The sequence below is a fragment of the Anolis sagrei genome, chromosome 2 (assembly GCF_037176765.1).
Source record: "Anolis sagrei isolate rAnoSag1 chromosome 2, rAnoSag1.mat, whole genome shotgun sequence".
NCBI classification, from domain to species: domain Eukaryota; kingdom Metazoa; phylum Chordata; class Lepidosauria; order Squamata; family Dactyloidae; genus Anolis; species Anolis sagrei.
Genome location: NC_090022.1, coordinates 279,657,627 through 279,678,186, shown reverse-complemented (window position 1 = coordinate 279,678,186; position 20,560 = coordinate 279,657,627). Strand labels below are relative to the sequence as shown.

Below are 20,560 nucleotides of genomic sequence, written 5' to 3'. Positions count from 1 at the left end.
TATTTAAGTAGAGAGAATTGGTTTAATAATTCCAAATGTCTTTAAAATAAAATAGCCTTTAATTGCTACAGAATGGGAATGAAGAACCTGTAGTTATTATTGTGTTTTCTTGTAGTTATGGCATAGCAGAGGTTTTTTTTCAACGTCTTAAAAAACAACCATTAAATAAAAGAGTTAAAAATTTGTTCCTTTTAGGCTGGTCTTTGGTTTTGCAGTGGAAGTGTAATAATTCCAGACAGTCCTGTAGAGCCATTACCATTTAACCGCCAGGAGCATCTTCTAAAAGTAAGTAAAAGTAGACCCAAATGCCAAGACAGAACACACTTAAGACCACCAAATTCAGTTGGTGCAAGAATGTCACTGTGTTTAAGATCGTCACTCAGAATTTTGAAGTAATAGATACTGTTTTTGTTGCTTTCTTGAAAAATATGAGTTGTCTGCTGCTCCCTTCATATCCATTTACTTCTAAGAACTACATCCTGCACATTTTACAAAACACGTTCTCAGTATATCTTCTGGAAGTCATTCCTAATTATTTTAATGAAAGGTCAGCTTTCTCTCTTTCCTACAAGCCATCTCAGGGACACTTGGTGAGGATATAAGAGAAAGCATTTTTGATCCCAGGTTGTGACTCCTAAGGGAGATTCATTTGGTTTCCTCTCTACTGGCAGGCAAAGACTTCTTTATTTCATTCCTAATTCATTTAGCACAGTGATTGCCAAACTTTTTTTGACTAGGGATCACTTGATCAGGGGCCACTTTGACCAGGGATCACTCTCCAACATTAGTACCAAATCGGTTTTTAGTCAACTTTAGATTTTGGTTTGATTATTTTGGGGTACTGATCCCGAAAATTGCATTGGATAGACCACATCAGCTCTAGTTTCTGATACAGAACATATGCCATCCAGTAGTCACCATCTGCTCACCCACAGAAAACCATATTTAATAATCTGGAGCTCATGTGGTAGTAGTTACCTTTCATAGGTAGTCAGCCTCTCCCTTCCCGACATCCCTGTTGCCTCAGCAATATAAGAGAGTTTTGCAAGACCAGTCACTCTTGTTGCAAATAATAATAATAATAATAATAATAATAATAATAATAATAATAAACTTATTTATACCCCGCCACCATCTCCCCCAACGGAGACTTGGGGCGGTTTACATGAGGCCAAGCCCAAGCAAGAATTACAGTAAAATAAAACACCAACACACACAACGCAATAAATACAAAAAACATATGAATACAATAAGCAATACAAAATATAAAATACAATATCCACAATTACAGTGACATTGAGTGGGCCGCACGTGCAAGATAAAACACTAAAAATTCAGGGTGAGGTAAGGAGGAACAGATTATTTATGAGGGAGAGCACATAAAAGAGTGGGGTTGTAAAAAGGGCATTCATATAAATGGGGGATGAGTGCTCCAAGAACAGAGAAGTTGAGGGGAGCAATAGTATATGGTTGTGTGACTACTCTCCGAAAGCACAACGGAAAAGGTGTATTAACAGTGAGGCCGCGAACCAGATTTTAATTCTTGTTTAATTAAAAATATATTAATAGGATTGTAGCTGGACTTCGTTTTATTTTTTTGTAAACCACGTAGCTTGGAGATATGTAGGACAAGTCAATATTCAGGAAAATGATTATTTTGAGGATATTTAAGATATTGGGAAAAGGAGGAAAGATCTCAATATTTTCACAGGTTCTGGACCTAGTACTTTTCCATACAGTTGGGTTTGTTGTACTGCAGTAAAAACACATTCATGCCTATTTGAAATGACTTCTCTGATACATCTCAACCAAAATGTCATTCTTCTCTGACCAGCAATATGTTTCATGGGGTTTCCTGTCAATTGCTGATATTCGTATAGGCAAAAGCACCTCTCAGCCATTTTTTACTCAGTGTCCCTGAGTTCAGTCCTTGATATCTCCAAAGAGGATTGATAAAGACCCTTCTGCAACCCTTGGAGAGACTGTGTAGAAAGTTTTAGTATGAAAATATCCATAGAATACAAGTTGACCTGCTCTCCCACAAGCAAATTCAATGCCAACTGCTACATAGGCATAGAAGAGGCCCACTCTTTTCATAGTACAGGGCATGATCTCCATGCTGGTAACATGTCCTGGTGATGCACCTCTAATCCAATGTGCCTGTCTCCATGGGTTCTGTTTATTTGTAGACTGTTGAAAGCAATTAAATGAAATATCTGGTACATTAATTCACTTAAACCTGTTTCCTTTGTACAGTTTTTCTTCACTTTGTTTGCCGATCCTGAAAAAGACCCTCCGCAGCTGAACTACGTGGATATGCTCCTTTATTTTGCATCCCACCCTGATTCTGTTGATGGAGTCTACCGGGCCCTCAGTGTCGCAACAGAAACAAACATCCAAAGGGAAAAAGACAAATTCCCTAATATTCCCCGTGTGGTAAAAGTGTTGTTTTGGATGAGGACAATAATTTAATATTGGTTGGCTAATGACAAGGAAGATTTTTAGGCTCTTTCAGTCTTTCCATTTAGAACTAATTTAGCTGTCACTGTTCCAGGCAAAAATAAACGCACAGTGGTAGCTCTTCAGACTTGCTCTTAACTGTCCACAATGGTTTGTTTCATATTCTGGATTGTCTCCACACTAACACATCCATCTCAGATTACTGTCTTTCATTTTCTTGCTTTTTCTGGAGATTCCAGATGATGTTATTGTCATCAATTCTGCTTTTTTCTGTCCTATAACTCCCCTGCTCCAGATCTGTTTGACAGTCTTTAAAACAATCCATCTGTCCTGTGTTGACTAGTAAAATGCTACTCTGTCTTTAATGAGTAGCTATGAAAGGTTATGTGGGGCTTTAATTAAAACCTGTGCCTTTAAGTAAAATCTTCCTGGTTGTGAGCTCTATATAGCATTGAGTGTGGCCTGTATATCTTATAGATAGTCTCTGTAATATCTGACTTAACTGCTATCTTTAGAGCATTTTCCTATTATGAAAAAATAATGATATGTATATATAAATAATAGCAGAATTTCATCTGATTTCTCATTAGCATTGCAAAAGGACAGTTCTTGAGTTCCTTCCCAGTATAGACAAAACTTTAGGAATCTCTACACATCTAATAAACTTGCAGGCATAGGTCTCATAGAGAAAAGGAGGAAGAAGTATGAATAATAGGGACATAATTGTATTTCCTTTATATTACCATTTGGTCAAAATCATAGGAAATCTATAAAGAGATTGTTAATAGTTTCCTGGTTGTACTAAATTTCTCTGATAGGACTGGAGGGTTATAGCATTTACACAGAGAGAAAGTTAGTATGGGAGTACAACAGTGCTTGTAAATGTTCCTTTTAGAGGCTGCATTCCCAGAATCCCTCAACCAGCATAGCTATCCATCACGGCTGATGAGGGATGGACCAAAAGGAACAAAACAGCAATAGTCATTAAATCAGAATCAGTTTCCTCAAAAGTAAATAGGCACCTAGTAGCAGCTTTTCTAAAGCAGTACAACTTGTTTATTAGGCTGCATCTTTCAAACTGGTCTAATAGGAGTGCCTTAGCTATGGTGTGAGATATCCACCTTAATCAATTGGTAAGCAATCCAGAAACTGCTGTGATACTATCTGCTCCTCTTCCCTAGTTCACTCCTTCTGCTGAACGGCTGATCACAGCTTCTTCCCATGATGAGCCAGAGGAGGAGGAGGCTGGTGAAGAAGGTGAAGAGGAGGAAGAAGACAAGGAGAAAGAGGATGAGGCTCATTCTTTCGCCAAGGAAGGAGAAATATCTCTAGATACTCTGCTTAGAGTGTTCAAGTATGAAACAAACAAAGCTGCTGACAACCACAGATTCAGTAACTATCTGATGCCAAAGGACAATTATGAGGTTAGTTAACTAGTCAATAGTACTTGCATTTATTTTGGAATTTGGGAACTGACCTTATACTGAATCTGACCATTGTTCCATTTAACTCAGTAATTTTGACTGGTAGCAGCTCTCCAGAATTTCTGGAAGATTCCCTCCCATCCCTACATGCAAATGCTGAGTATTGAACCTAGATTTTTGTGCTAACAAAGCATGTGCTGCACTACTCTAACAGTAATAATGCTCAGGTCTGAAGATTACTGTACCACTTAGATATCATTGGAGCCACAAAAAAAACCCTCTGGTGTCTCCAATCCATTACTGCAGAATGTGGAATTCACCCTCAGTCTTAATAGTTCTGCTGCTGCTCCAGGATATTAATGAACTGTCCAAGTGCTGACACTATTTTTCATGACCAAGATAGCACCATAAATAAAACCTGGAGGACCTGCAGAACTAATGCTACTAAAATGGATAGCTGACTTATTTTCTTTGTCAGTAAAACTATGAGCCATATCTCCGTTAAAGATAGATGTATTCATTTAATTTATTTCAAATAATTTTATAGAGTAGGATTCCCATATCCATGGGAGATACTTTCCTGAACTTGCTATGGAAACAGGAAAGTAAGGATAATAGTGAATCCTATTGAAATGGACAAGTTCCATTGGAAGTTAACGTAGGGTCACCCTGGAAGGACCTAGAACATCCCTAGAGAAGGATCCTCTCGCAGAATTTTCTAAGTTCTCCAGGGCAACTCCATGGTAACTTGCAGCAGAAGCTTACCATAGTATCATCTGGCAGATCTAGAAAATTGCTAGAGGTTGCATATTTTGTCAGATGCAGTTGGTAAAACTGTAGCTATCAGTTCCATGTGTATGGGGGCCATACCGTATTCCCTTTTCAGCCCGAATCTTCCTGAGGCAGTCGTTCCCAATCTTTGGGCCTCCAAGTGGTAAGCTGGCTGGAATTTCTGGGAATTGAAGTCCCAAACACCTGGAGGCCCAAAAGCTGGAACCACTGTCCCAAGGGGATAAAGTGACATCCTAGAGTTCCCCAGCCAGCATACCTAATGGATTTCTGGAAGTTGTAGTTCTGATATTATATGAGAAAAAAGTGAATATCAGTATGGTTAAATATGGGATTTTTTAATGTGTTATACATTGCTAACTATTGTATAAATAAAAGAAAGAGCACTTAGTTTTGTACCAAACTGTAGTCCAAACCTTCAGGCAGTAGAGATTGTTCATTTCTGTATTGTTGAAGGCTTTCATGGCCAGAATCACTGGGTTGTTGTTGATTTTTTGGGCTGTATGGCCATGTTCTAGAAGCATTCTCTCCTGATGTTTCGCCTGTATCTATGGCAAGCATCCTCAGAGGTTGTGAGAGGACCTCACAACCTCTGACGATGCCTGCCATAGATACAGGTGAAACTTCAGGAGAAAATGCTTCTAGACCATGGCCATACAGCCTAAAAAATCTACAACAACCCATTGTTCATTTCTGTCTTTTGTATCAGCATGTCTATCTGTTGCTTTTAAATTTTCCATTTCCCTAATAAAGTAAGTCATTGGTATTCCTCTTTAAAGAACTTCATTAAGGTATACAAGGATCTTGGCTCTGAAGATCTGCAGCCGATCAAAGTATCACTCCTCTTGAAACATCCCTTCATTCAAGAGTTAGTTAAGAGCTGCCAGGTGTACAAACTTCATGTAAGTGTCCCTTTCCATGGCATCTGGAGTTTTTTTATTATGTAAAAGTACATAATGCTTTAGAATGAATGTACCCTTCCAATGTACAGGTTTTCTACGGTCAATGAAGAGGAAATGTGAACTAGAGGAGTGGGCAACTGTGTCTCCGCAGATGCTGCTGGATTACTGTGACTCTCATAAGCCCTAGCTAGAATAGCCAGTGATGGAAGATGGGACTCAAAGTCCAACAGCGTGTGGAAGGCCACAGTTGTCCACCTTTGAGCTAGGGTTCTGTGAATGTTTTGTATTTTCCTCTTGAATTGGCACATCTATCACGGGAAATTACCACAGAAGCATAGATGGATAGTAAACAAAACAACGTCACGTTGGCCATCATAGCCAATAATTGAGTAAGGAAGAAGGGGAAAAGTGATACAGATAAGGATGACATGTTGGCAACAAATATTTTTTTAAATGGCCAAAAAAGGAAGACTTTTTGACACTAAGAAGAGAATGGGACAGACAAGTCCAATGGTATCCGATTTGAAGTAAATGCTGCTTATGTCACCGTACTAAGTGAAGCGACATCACATGACAGATTAAGGAAACAAATTAAGATTTTGATTCTACACCATGAATAATGTGATCTCCCAGGAATGTCATGATTCTTGAATTCAACTTTAGTCTCATCCACCATCAGAATGAACTTAAGCTTTTGGAAAGTAAATTACCTAATTTTAGAATCAATATTTAAGACCTAGATTAGTCTAATGTGGGTGAAAAGGGGCTGATTCTCCCTGTAGACATGTTATCATCCAGAGAAGGCACAATACAGTGTGTTCAAAAATGTCTCAGGGCTTGAAGCAATAATCCTCTCCAAAGAAGGTTTTAATAAGCTGCTCCAGCTGAGTAAAATGGGGGATCACGTGCATGGGAATCAAATGATATTCAATCATTTGCAAGATTTGTGCCTTCACTGGGATATTTTCAATTGTTTGCTATAGACCAACAAAATTATATAAGGCCCTCATTTCTAGAAAAGGGGGAAAAGGAAGACTCACTCATGCTTTCTTTATCCCACATTGCTTGGTCCCATCAAAGATAGAGATACAGATTGGATTATTTGGGGAGCAAATATGCATCTCTTAGTAAGGAATAGATCTCCCTCTTTCATAAAATGTTTACGTTCTTTCTACTTCTAGAAAATATTGAAAAGAGCTGTGAGTTAGAAATCCCTACAAAAGTATGGCCTGTTGCTTAGAAGAGATGCAAATCCCTATGCCATGTTTAATGGAGCTACATTTAATCAGGATCAAGACCCTATGAATATGACTTCCATCTCTTGACTCTGTACATTTTCCTTGCTGTCAATGAATTAGATCAATCTAATTTCGATTCAAGGCTTTTCTGCTGGGGTGGGATCATGACTTTTCTTTAATTTGAATGAATCCATTGTGGCCAAGATTGGAAATACCTAATTAGGATAGTGAAATATCAAAAGAGCAATAAATGTAATGCTAGGGATAACTTGCTAAGCTTTGTCTTTGAATTAGAGTCTAGAGCACCACATCCTTACAACCTGTTACAGAGTAAAAGTGCTCCCCCCCCCCTAACCAAACCACATTAAATAATACACAATGTAAGAAAGATTTGTTCTCTTTTAAGAAGAGTCAAAACAAAAACAAACCTCACAGAACTGTGTTACTGAAAGATCTCTTGTAAGATAAATTCAGCAATGCTAGGGTGTGGTTTGTAAGGTTGAAGCATTGCCGCTTGTGAAGCTGATAGAATCGGGAGAATTTTGCATGTTGCTGAGTAATGCACCTTGTTGTCTCTTTGTGGATGGAGTGCGGGTACCTAAGCAAGCCTGAAACCCACTGAGCTGAGCATTGGCCTACCACAAATGCCTGTTTACTGGGCATTTGATAGATATTTCCTAATATTTCTCTAGCAGAATGGTAAATAGAATTTAGGTAGTAAATAGCCACCTGTCACTCACAACAGCCATATAGAACAAAGATAAAAGGACCAGGGTCTTTATAAAGGCATATGTACACCTCATTCAGGTGTAGAGAGATAGGCTCAGTTGCAGTGCGGGAAAGAATATGCTAATTTGAACCCAAAAGCTCCCACTATTTTGATAGAACAACAGCTAGTCTTGTTACTGGTCATGACAAAGAAAAAACTATAAGGAAATAAATAGGAAGGGGAGCACACACACAAAAACGCATTTACATCACAATAGAATTTACACATTGTTTGTCTTCTTATAGTTCAGTGGTTCTCAATCTGAGGATCCCAGGTGTTTTGGCCTACAACTCCCAGAAATCCCAGTCAGTTTACCAGCTGTTAAGATTTCTGGGAGTTGAAGGCCAAAACATCTGGGGACCCACAGGTTGTTGTTGTTGTTCCTTCGTTCAGTCGTCTCCGACTCTTCGTGACCTCATGGACCAGCCCACGCCAGAGCTCCCTGTCGGCCGTTACCACCCTCAGCTCCCTCAAGGTCAGTCCAGTCACTTCAAGGATGCCATCCATCCATCTTGCCCTTGGTCGGCCCCTCTTCCTTTTGCCTTCCACTTTCCCCAGCATAATTGTCTTCTCTAGGCTTTCCTGTCTCCTCATGATGTGGCCAAAGTACTTCAACTTTGTCTCTAGTATCTTTCCCTCCAGTGAGCAGTCGGGCTTTATTTCCTGGAGGATGGACTGGTTGGATCTTCTCGCAGTCCAAGGCACTCTCAGCACTTTCCTCCAACACCACAGCTCAAAAGCATCGATCTTCCTTCGCTCAGCCTTCCCTAAGGTCCAGCTCTCACATCCGTAGGTGACTACAGGGAATACCATGGCTTTGACTAGGCGGATCTTTGTTGCCAGTCTGATGTCTCTACTCTTCACTATTTTATCGAGACTGGACATTGCTCTCCTCCCAAGAAGTAAGCGTCTTCTGATTTCCTGGCTACAATCTGCATCTGCAGTAATCTTTGCACCTAGAAATACAAAGTCTGTCACGGCCTCCACGGTTTCTCCCTCTATTTTCCAGTTGTCAATCATTCTTGTTGCCATAATCTTGGTTTTTTTGACATTTAGCTGCAACCCGGCTTTTGCGCTTTCTTCTTTCACCTTGTTTAGAAGGCTCCTCAGCTCCTCCTCGCTTTCGGCCATCAGAGTGGTGTCATCTGCATATCTGAGGTTGTTAATGTTTCTTCCAGCAATTTTCACCCCAGCTTTGCATTCATCCAGCCCCGCACATCGCATGATGTGTTCTGCATACAAGTTAAAAAGGTTGGGTGAGAGGATGCAGCCTTGCCGTACGCCTTTCCCAATCTTGAACCAGTCTGTTGTTCCGTGGTCAGTTCTTACTGTTGCTACTTGGTCCTTGTACAGATTCCTCAGGAGAGAGACAAGGTGGCTTGGGATGCCCATCCCACTAAGAACTTGCCACAATTTATTATGATCAACCCACAGGTTGAGAACTACTGTTATAGTTGCATTTAAAGATTGCTTACTCAAAAATCTCCTCTCAGCTAATCATGTACCACTTAAGTCCCATTTTGCACCGGAGGTTCTCAAAGTGATCAGAACTGGTTAGTCATCCTAGCTGGCCTTTTCTACAGTTGAACAGTAATTCAAATCCCTTGGCATGTCCATACATGGATGTTTCAGTCTCTGCGTGGCATGTTTGTAATTAAAGTCTAACGTACCTTTGGTTTTCTTCAATGAGCTGAATTAGTTTGGGTTTCCTCTTTCCAGAGTCTGTCAGTGACAAGTCAAACCTCTTTAATTCCTTGCATGCTTCTCTTTCAGTTATGTATTCTGATTCTCTTTAGATTAGAAAAAAATGCTATTGCTTCTTGTTAGTGGCTGGTTTAGACGATAGGCCCATGTCCATATATAAACAGGAAACCACTGCTGGATTTGGAGTCGAAACTGTTTACAACTTTAGAATTATAGAGTTGGAAGAGACCACACGAGCCACCTAGTCCAACCCTCTGTCATGCAAAAAAGCACAAAAAGCACTGTCAACAGATGGCCATCCAGTCTCTGTTTAAAAGCCTCCAAGGAAGGAGCTTCAGTTGTGGGACTGAGAGAGGAATCAGTCCGTGGCCTAAGTGAAAAAGTATTTTGCCCAGGACCTGCTCAGATTTGAAAGCAAACTTTGTTGAAGCTACATTAATTTTTTTCCGCCACTGATGTCACTCCATTATGATTTTAGCAGTATTACTCCTGTGATACAGAGATAAAGTAGAGGTAGCATGGTATCATAAAAAGTTTGCCCTCCCTGGTAATATTTCCATTGAGAAAAAACCTCGATAAAGATCTTCAAAGAAATCCAGGTTTCCCAGAAGCACAGTTTAAAAACCATTACTTTGACACCAATTACTTCATCCCTTCAAGAAGTATATTGAGGAAGAGATGAGTCACTTCAAAGTCATTTCAGTTTTTCAGTGTTAACGGCCAGTTCCTCGAAGAGGGATTTTTCTTTGAAGCACATTTTCTTCACTTCTGAATTAAAGTCATGTTTTTGTTTTGTTTTTTCTACAAATACCATATGCTTGTTACATTTTTTTAGGAGCAGAAAATCTCATATTATCAATAGATTGTGGTATGAGACATTGCCAGGATGATAAGCTCACCCAGCCTACATGTGCTTCATGACGCAGGTCACTATTTTGCCAGCCCACACATTTCTGTTTCACTCACTCATGTTCCATATATCCCATGTTCCTGCACATATGACACATCCCTCACTTGTAAATCTCCCTGTCACATTCGTCTTTCACACCCACAAAACCTTTTTATTTTATAGACATACTTTAAAAAACAGACTTATTGCTTCTGAACATACAGTGGTGAAATGCAAACCACAAACCCAGAATTTCATCCCTTTCTCAATTCCTGAACCCATTGTATTGCTATCTATCTTCTGTCTGTCTGTCTATCTATCTATCCATCCATCTATCTATCTACACACACACCACTACTTGTTCTTACTTTCCTTTTTGTTTAAGTAGAGTCTGTCCTTTTTTGGACTCCAATGGCCAATGATATGGGTTTTGTGGACAATATTGTATTAGGAAAAAGTCTGGAAAATTCTCTCCACACACTGAGTATCAGTTTCAACACTGCTTTGAAGTTTTCTGGAAATGCTGATATATCATTGAAAAGTTAATATCAGGTTGTGTATAAATGTATCTTGAAAAAAATTCATAGTAGCAGAAACTATTCAAACTAAAATATCTGACTGGGGGGAAAGACCGGTATGTGTTTTCATTGTTATAGTAAAACAATTCAAAGTTTTTATGTGTCTTATTTTTTATGGAAATACTTATACATGCAGGCAGTCTCCAGGTTATGAACAAAATAGTTTCTGTAGGTTAGTTCTTACCATATATACTTGAGTATAAGCCGAGGCACCTAATTTTACCACAAAAAATCTGACAAAACATATTGACTCGAGTATAAGCCGAGAGTGGGAAATGCAGCATCTACTGGTAAATTTCAAAATAAAAATATAATTACATTAATTGAGACATTGGTAGGTTAATTGTTTTTGAATATTTATATAAAACTGTAATTTAAGATAAGACTGTGTACCTCTGATGAAACCATTATTCTAACCTTCTTCAATATAAATGTGCTTATGTATCCTTCCAATAATAATAAAGAGAGCAAAATAATAAATTTAATAATAATAATAGAGTAAAATAATGGAAATGTAGTTATAACAGTAATAACAGAGTAAAATAATAAATGTAATAATAATAGTAAAATAATAAATGTAATAGCTCCTGGGGCAAGATCCAATTGCCCCCGATTTTTTCCCCGCACGACCCTCCCTCCCCAGCCGATCTCGGGGAAGGCCCCCCTGGGGGACGCTGAGGAGACGACGAAAGGGTAAGAGGCCCTTTGGAGGTCGGAATAGCCGCGCGCCGCCGCCACTCAACCGCGGCTGGCTGCGCAACGCCGCCATTTCTCGCGGCCTGTCTCCTCTTCGCCGCCGACCATCGCGGCCTACTTTCCCGGCTGACTTGGAGCCGCGACCCTCCATCGTCGCGCCCGCCCCCCACCGTCCTGGGGGAAGTGGAAGTGAGAGAGAGATCCACTCACCTGCTGCAGGGCCTCCATTTCCATCTAGGAGGAGGTGAGTGAAGGCCCGCTCAGCCGTCTGCTCTGCCCCCACCACGCCATCGAGAGGGGTGAAGAGGAAGGGAGTTGTGGAATGCCTGGAGGATTGACTGATTGTGCTGTAAGTGGGAGGTGAGTGAGTTCTGATAAGAGTGCTTGGTGTTAGTGGTGAGAGAGTGAACTATCCGACATAGGAATGGCTACAGCGGACCCTTGTGCCAAAAATGACATTTTGCACTTTTACGACCTCCTGAAGGACTCGTTTAACCATGTGTTGTTTCAACTCAGGTTTTTAAACGAGAAAATGGACCATCTCCTCAGAGGCTTTGCCTCATTCTCAGGAATTACTGTGCAATCTAATCCTCCAAAGACTGAAGACTCTCTCCGTGCAGACTTAACTAAGGACCTGTGTCGAAATGGGGAGGATAGCACCTTACAGCATTCGGAACTTAGGGTGGAAGGAGGGAGGGAGGGAGGGATCAAAGATGAGACATCTGAGGGAAAAGGAGAACCGCTGGGCACACATAGGAATAGGAACATCTGGGAGTGGCAGCGATCTGTGTTGGCTACTCAGAGAACGGCCAATAATATAACATTTGGCCTCACGGATCAGCCTACCGCACTTTACGATCGGAATCAACATCTTCCCACGGACAATTTTGCAGTGGACATTGCCGATCTTATGATAAACAGAGGCAGATGGACCTCCAAGAGGGCAGTTTGTAATTCCTTAGCCCAAATTCTGGGAAAAAGATCACAGGATATAAGATTAAAAGCCATAGTGTGGTTGTGGAGGGATTATCAATCCTCTGACCGCTCCACCCGTCTTCAAATTTCACCCGAAGACAACACTTGGCTTGGTGATCTAATGGCCAAACAATCTGGCCTGAAGAAATGGGGCATCACCATTAGGAGGGTAGTTGTGGACCCCCACATTCGCCCCTTGTTTGATCCCGGGTCTCCACCCCATCATGTTCCATCTGGCCCCCGGGCAAACTCCACAACTAGTTCACCAGTTTGGGCCCCCCCTCCTGGTTCGTATAATTTTGAGACCCCATCTGCCCCGGCTGTTCCTACTCAGCTAGCCACACTCCCTCGCTCAAGAACGCTCCCTTTATTCAGCCCACTCAGCTCCCTCGATGTCTCTTTATCTACCTCAACATCAGATTTATCCCTACCAAATGCCCAAGGGAGATTATTCCCCAGCCCGACCTCCTCCGCCGAGAGCTGACTAGATCCTGGCCGGGCGGGGGGGGGAGGGGGGGGAAGGTTCCAGAGAAGGGGGGTGCCATCCGAGTCGTGTGGGGAAGGAGATTTGCGGTCCACAAACATCCCAGGGAGAAGCGCAACAGAGTTTTTGCGACCCTGAAAAAGGTGGGTAGTGGTAGGCTCCTTGGCAGCCCCCTTGGTCTCAAGGTCCTCTTGATTAATGCCAGATCCGTCAATGGCAAGACCGCAGCCATCCAGGACTTGATCCTGGATGAGAGGGCGGACCTGGCATGCATTACCGAGACCTGGTTGGACGAGGTGGGGGGTGTAAACCTTTCCCAGCTATGCCCACCAGGTTTTGGAGTGCATCAACAGGCCAGACAAGGGGGGCGGGGAGGAGGGGTCGCAGTGGTCTTTCGGCAATCCATCGCCGTGACCAGATGCGTTGTCCCGCAGGCTTCTGGGTTTGAATGTGTCCACTTGAAGGTGGGGAGCCGTGACAGTGTGGGGTTCCTGCTGGTGTATCGCCCACCCCGAGATCCAGTAGCTTCCCTGTCTGAGCTGGCGGAGGTGATCTCTAATTCGGCCTTGGTCTCCCAGCGCCTGGTGGTGCTGGGAGACTTTAACATTCACGCTGAGACCACTCTATCTGGCGCAGCTCAGGACTTTATGGCCACCATGACGACCATAGGCCTGTCACAGATAATATCTGGCCCCACTCATCAAGCTGGACATACTCTCGACCTTGTTTTTGTGGCGGACAACGAAATGATCAGAGTGGAAGAGCAAAACATCCTTCCAGTGTCATGGTCTGACCACCATCTGATCACTTTTAGACTTGCTGCGACCCTAAACCTTCGCAGGGGTGGAGGACAAATTAAGATGGTCCGCCCTAGGAGACTGATGGATCCGGATGGATTCCTGAGGAATCTTAGGGTTCTTCCTGCCTTGGAGCCTGGTGATTCTATCGACGCCTTGGTAACTCTCTATAATGGGGAGATGGCCAGGGCGTTAGATATGATCGCACCTGAACGCCCCATCTCGTTGCGTCGTGACAGGCCATCTCCTTGGTTCACCGAGGAGCTGGCTGTGATGAAGCACACGAGAAGGGGGCTAGAGCGCATATGGAGGAAATCTCGAGTTGTATCTGATCGAACACGGGCTAGAGCCTCTCTTAAGGCATACTCCGTGGCCATACGGGCGGCCAGGAAGTCATTCACGACCGCTCGTATAGCATCTGCAGCAAATAGATCATCGGAGCTGTTTCGGGTCGTGGGAGAACTCCTCCACCCACCTGCGGTGGAGGAGGTCCCTGACGACCCCGCAGCTCGGTGTCGCGATTTCGCACACCATTTTGCAGATAAAGTCGCCCAGATACGCCTCGAGCTCGACTCCAATTCCATCGCAGTGCCAGAAGAGGTGACGGAGGCACCTGCTTGTCCAGTTTTATGGGATTCTTTTAGGCTTGTTCTCCCTGAAACAGTGGAGGAGATTCTTGGGGCTGTGAGAGCGACCACCTCATCTCTAGACCCATGCCCATCTTGGCTCATTAAATCAGCCAGAGGGGGGTTGCTTGATTGGTTTGTACTGATTGTCAACGCATCGCTGGAGCAAGGAATTTTTCCATCCAACTTGAAGCAGGCCGTGGTGCGTCCACTTATCAAAAAAGCTTCCCTTGACTCCACGGTGCTGAATAACTACAGGCCGATCTCCAACCTCCCCTTTTTGGGTAAGGTGCTGGAGAGGGTGGTCGCCTCTCAGCTTCAGGGTTTCCTGGACGATACCAACTACCTAGATCAGTCACAGTCTGGTTTCAGGCCTGGTCACGGCACCGAGACAGCCTTGGTCGCCTTGGTGGATGACCTCCGCAGAGAGCTGGACAGGGGGAGTGTGACTCTGCTGGTTCTCTTGGACATCTCAGCGGCTTTCGATACCATCGATCATGGTATCCTTCTGGGTCGTCTCTCCGGGATGGGCCTTGGGGGCACGGTTCTGTCGTGGCTCCAGTCCTTCCTGGAGGGACGAACTCAGATGGTGAAGCTGGGAGACGCCTGCTCTGACCCCTGGCCTTTGACCTGTGGGGTCCCGCAAGGCTCTATTCTGTCGCCCATGCTTTTTAACATCTACATGAAACCGCTGGGAGAGGTCATCCGGAGTTTTGGAGTTGGGTGCCATCTCTACGCGGATGACACACAACTCTACTACTCTTTTCCACCTAACTCCAAGGAGGCTTCTCGGGTCCTAGACGAGTGCCTGGCCGCTGTGTCGATCTGGATGAGGAAGAACAAGCTGAAGATCAATCCCGACAAGACAGAGGTCCTCCTGGTCGATCGCAAACCAGATCGGGGTATAGGGTGGTTACCTGTGTTGGACGGGGTTACACTCCCCCTGAAGCCACAGGTCCGCAGTTTGGGTGTCCTCCTGGATTCTTCGCTTACACTTGAGGCTCAGGTGTCGGCAGTATCCGGGAGGGCCTTTGCGCAACTGAGACTTGTGCGCCAGCTGCGACCGTACCTCGTGAAGGCGGTTCTGGCCGGGGTGGTCCACGCCTTGGTCACCTCTAGAATGGATTACTGCAATGCGCTCTACGTGGGGCTGCCCTTGAAGACGGCTCGGAAACTACAATTGGTCCAGCGGGCAGCAGCCAGGATGCTAACTGGAGCTCATTGTCAAGAGAGGTCAACCCTCTTGTTCAAGGAGCTCCACTGGCTGCCATTTATTTTCCGAGCCCAATTCAAGGTGCAGGTGCTCACCTACAAAGCCCTGAACGGTTTGGGACCACCCTACCTGCGTGACCGCATCTCCATCTACGAACCCACACGCTCGCTCCGGTCATCTGGGGAGGCCCTGCTCGTGATCCCACCCACGTCGCAAGCGCGCTTGGTGGGGACACGTGACAGGGCCTTCTCTGTGGCGGCCCCCCGACTTTGGAACGCCCTCCCAAAAGAGCTCAGACAAGCCCCCACCCTAGCCGTCTTCAGAAGGAACCTAAAAACTTGGCTGTTCCGATGTGCCTTCCCAGACTAGGAATCCCCACCCTAAGTCCTAGTAGCACCTTAGCATAACAAATTGTCACTGCACGTCGCACTTTTAATCCTACGTGCCTCCTATCATTCAGCACTTTTAACCCTTGTACCCCAGTGCGCCGGCCGAACCAGTTTTTAATAATGTCCTGACGTACTGTCTTTGTTGTTATTTTGCTTATTGTTTGATTTACTTAGTATTGTGGTGTTATGTTATTTTGCTTATTGTTTGATTTGCCTTGTTGTTGTGATGTTATACTTTCTATTGTATTGTGTTTGAGGCTTCGGCCTATGTAAGCCGCATCGAGTCCTCCGGGAGATGCTAGCGGGGTACAAATAAAGTTAATAATAATAATAATAATAATAGAGTAAAGTAATAAATGTAATAATAATAGAGTAAAATAATAAATGTAATAATAATAATAATAATAATAAAGTAAAATAATAAATGTAATAAAATAATGGTAATAACAGAATAAAATAATAAATAACCTTGACTTGAGTATAATCCGAGGGGGTCTTTTTCAGCCTAAATAAAGGACTTAAAAACTCGGCCTATATTTGAGCATATATGGTAAGTTGAATTTGTATGTAAGTCAGAACAGGTACATTTTTAAGTGTAACTCCAGACAATTTGTTTCCGTTTTGGATAGCAAAGGGAAAGGTTAACACTCACTTAATATTTGTTTTATGTTCTGTGCCACTGTTCAGAAGATTTAATCGCACTTTCCGTATCTATGACAAATGGATTTTGAAAATTTTGGCTTGTTGTAGAAACAAGGATTGGTGATAAAGCTTCAGTGGAGGCACCTTTTTCCCCATGATAATTCTTTCAGGAATGAATTTCCCTTCCAAGGGGTAAATTTCTCTCACTTTCTGTTATCTCACCCCCTTTCTTAACTATGAGTTGCATGTAAGTTGAATGATGTTTGTAACTTGGAGACTGCCTGTATTGCAATATAGACTCAATTGTATATTGTTTTCTTATATGATTTAGATTTTAAGGAAAATGTCATTGTATTGCTAACTATTAATATATTTACTTCAATATAACAGAAGAGGTGTGCACTTAAATTTGGGTGCTTCATAAAGACAGACATTTGGAGAAGACTGCTAAGTACAACTTTGATTTGTCTGGTGTTGGGCTCATTCCAGTTGTTCAGTTTGACTTGTGTTATATTGCTTTAATGGTTTGGTTACAGGAGAAAGTGGTGCCATTTTTAGCAGAAAAGTTGGATGGAAGTTTGATAGATGGATCACTCAACCAGTCAATAAATTTTACTTATTTTGTCCTGAGTGTAATTATATAATTTCATTTCATCGTTATATAATCCGATGAAATGAAATAATAAATACCATTATTTATTTTATTAAATCACTTATTTTTAACTGTTCTTCAGAGCTTGAAAATATTACCACCAAAATCTTCAAACTGCTATAAGCTGTATTGGAAGCTATAATTCCAAACTCTAATAGGAATGAAAAATGTCATTTCCCCTCATTGTTCATGAACTTATTCTCTCTCCCTTTGCAACAGAAGATTTCACTCTACATTTGTTGAGTCTTTTCTGTTCCTCCTGTTGAGTCTTGTGGTTTGTAAACTTCCCATGACAAAATAGTACATCCCTGGCCTAGCTATTTGTGTCCAGATTAACCTTATTATTCCTTACCATTATTTTCCCCTTTTAATTCTAAACCCTGCCTCAAACCCCATCTTCTTCACTTAGGATCCTAGACACCCCAGCGTAAGGTAAGAGACTGTGACATTGTGCTTCTCAATGCCTACTACCCTTCTAGCTGCAATCCTTGTGACCCTTCCCCTTCTGCCATGCATATTCCTTATCCCTTTGTCAACCTGGCCTTTCCCACAAATTGTCTAGCCTTCTGCAGTATTGCATGTTTCTCTCCTTTTGGTTCTGCATCCTGACAAATTGACCAGACAGGGAGAGAACCCATATTCAGGTGGAAAATTTTTGTTTGTAGGTTTGTTTGTTTACTTGTTTGTTTTTTTGCAGACAATTTACGGGACAAATGGAAAACTCCCTTGGGTCAGGGTCAGCCATATGGTTGGGTTGAGCAAATGGAGCGCATTGATGGTTGTACTTAAAGGGTTGAAATGATAGCATTTGCTTCACAAATAACAACTTTTAAAGTGGGAACCAACAAAGGTAGAGTTTGGGTTGGTTGTTGGACAAACAACCTGTTTTGTTTTGTATTGTTTTGTTTCAAAAGTTACATTGTTATGGGTGGACAAACTATTTCTTGGTTTGAAATATAGATAAGACAGAATTTAGGTAAGATAACATCATAAGTTATTAATGTGATTCATCATTATTTTGTTTTAAGCTTCCATATAAATTTTGAAATAATGTGAATTATGTCCTTGGAAAACTATTTCTATAACAATTTTCTTTATAGTTCCATTATAAATTATATTAATTATGAGTGTCAGTTTTGAAAGCAGGTGTAAAAAATATCCTATAATTATATTAATATGGACAATGAAAGACTCTCAAATATATTTTATCATTATATAAGACAATTTGAAAACCCGTCCTCATTAGCGTATTCCAAGGACTGACCCCAATGCCAGTTTTCCACAACCTAAGAAAGTTTTTAAAAAGTGAGCTTTACCTAAAGATAATATAGATAACATAAGTTAGGTATAGATAACATAAGTTAGGTATAGATAATATAAGTTTAGTATAAGCAAGCAAACAATATATATTCCATAGATTAAGTGAATTTTTCAGTTGAATGGTGGGACAACTTCGTTCAGTACACAGCAGTAAAGTAGTTATATCATAACATCTTTCTAATGTTGTTTCTTTCTTTTCTATCTGTAGGATACAAAATTCATTCTTCAGAGAGCTGATCAAACACAGCCACCTAATGGAGATAATACTCTTTCCGAAAAAAGTTAAAATAAGGGGACTGGGTGGAGCTCTGGAAACTTCTTCGTTGCAAAAGAAATGTTTCTCAAATGCAGTTCTGAATGTTGTAATTAATTCTTTCTTGTTTGAATTATTGAGTTGTTCAATTAGTTATATTTTGAATTCACTGTTTTAAAATAAAAATTTATTTATTTTAAGCCAATATATTTATTTCTAGCATACGGAACAGGCAGTATCATCTATACCCTGATCTTAAATCTGATCTTGTTGATCCTGGCAAGGGTCTCCTAGATTGTACAATTCTATTTCTCCCATGTGTAATGAGGGAGATCCATAGGCAGACAAGGAGGAGACTCATCGTCAAAAAGCTCTCATTTGCTGTCATGGAACCCCCCCCCCCCCCCCCAGGTCTTTCCTCTTCACTTTTGGGTTACCAGCAATGGTATCGGCAAGGCATATTGAGCAAAACTATGGCTCCAGTAAATCCAGAACCCCTTAATTTCCCCAACATTTCTTCTGGAAGGAAGAAGGAAATACACTGGTTCTGGAATGGAAGAGCAGACACCTTCACTTCCTAGGAGAGATGGGCAATGCAATCTGGGTGCATAATGAGCCAGTGTCATAGAATCATAGAGTTGGAACAGACTGTTGGGTGAATGGGCTTATTAACAAAAGACCTTCCTCATAAATGTACAGCAGAGTAACCTATTAGCAGCAACATGACCCAGCACCAGTAGACAAAAGCGATAAAAAGAAGAAAAAAAAACACAGACCAATGTTATCTCTTCCTTAGGAGGCTTTTCTTTATAGCAAAATCAAATATTTACAAGAACAAGGTTTCCATAACACTAATAAAGTTATTTATACTTCATTCTTTGCTTCCACACTGGGCTTTTTTTCTCATGCAGATAAAAAGCTTCAATCTCACAGACCCTCTTCTCACACTAAACGTGTTGTTGTTTATTCGTTCAGTCGCTTCCGACTCTTTGTGACCTCATGGACCAGCCCATGCCAGAGCTTTCTGTTGGCCGTGGCCACCCCTAATTCCTTCAAAGTCAAGCTTTCAAGGATACCATCCATCTTGCCCTTGGTCTGCTCCTTTTCCTTTTTCCTTCCACTTTCCCCAGCATCATTGTCTTCTCCAAGCTTTCCTGTCTTCTCATCATACACTGAACTTACACAGAAGCTTTACACACAGAAGCCTTCACACTGAAGCTTTACAGACGAGGCCTTCAACCTGGGGCTTCTCTCACCAAAGCCTTCACACACACTGAGGCCTACTAACACTGGAGCCTTCTCATACTGAGGCCTCTCACACTGAGGCCTCTCTCAGACTGAGGGCAACTAACACTAAGGCATACTAAGCTATAGACACACCTGCTTATATTCAACTGCAACTTTTGCTGAGTCATTGCATCCATTTAACCCTTTCAGTGCTTGACTCACATTTTTGTAATTAAAAATACCCAGTTAATTTTTAATATTTCTGACAGAGACCTTGTGTGGCATCTAGTCCAACCTCCAAGCAGCTGGAAAATCTCATTCAAATCTCCCCTGACAGATTCGCCATTCAGCCTGTTTAAAAGCGTCCGAAGAAGAAGCCTCCACCACACTCTAAGGCAGAGAGTTCCATTGCTGAACAGTTCTCACAGTTAGGAAGTTCTTCCTAATATTCAGGTGGAATCTCCTTTCCTGTAATTTGAGGCCATTGTTCTACATCCTAGTCTCCAGGGCAGCAGAAAACAAGCTTGCTTCCT

The 20,560-nt window shown here is 42.0% G+C and overlaps 1 protein-coding gene across 1 annotated transcript in view; it reads left to right on the top strand.

The window, feature by feature from the left end:
- Nucleotides 1-18,965, top strand: part of SPEF2 (sperm flagellar 2) — a 99,729-nt gene extending 80,764 nt beyond the window's left edge. Inside the window, exons 33-38 of the mRNA XM_067464638.1 lie at nucleotides 196-285; nucleotides 2,257-2,436; nucleotides 3,642-3,884; nucleotides 5,453-5,575; nucleotides 17,925-18,077; nucleotides 18,756-18,965. Coding sequence (XP_067320739.1) covers nucleotides 196-285; nucleotides 2,257-2,436; nucleotides 3,642-3,884; nucleotides 5,453-5,575; nucleotides 17,925-18,029 — 741 coding nt within the window. The 3' untranslated portion in view covers nucleotides 18,030-18,077; nucleotides 18,756-18,965. The remainder of the gene's footprint in view (nucleotides 1-195; nucleotides 286-2,256; nucleotides 2,437-3,641; nucleotides 3,885-5,452; nucleotides 5,576-17,924; nucleotides 18,078-18,755) is intronic.
- The last annotated feature ends 1,595 nt before the right edge of the window (nucleotides 18,966-20,560 follow it).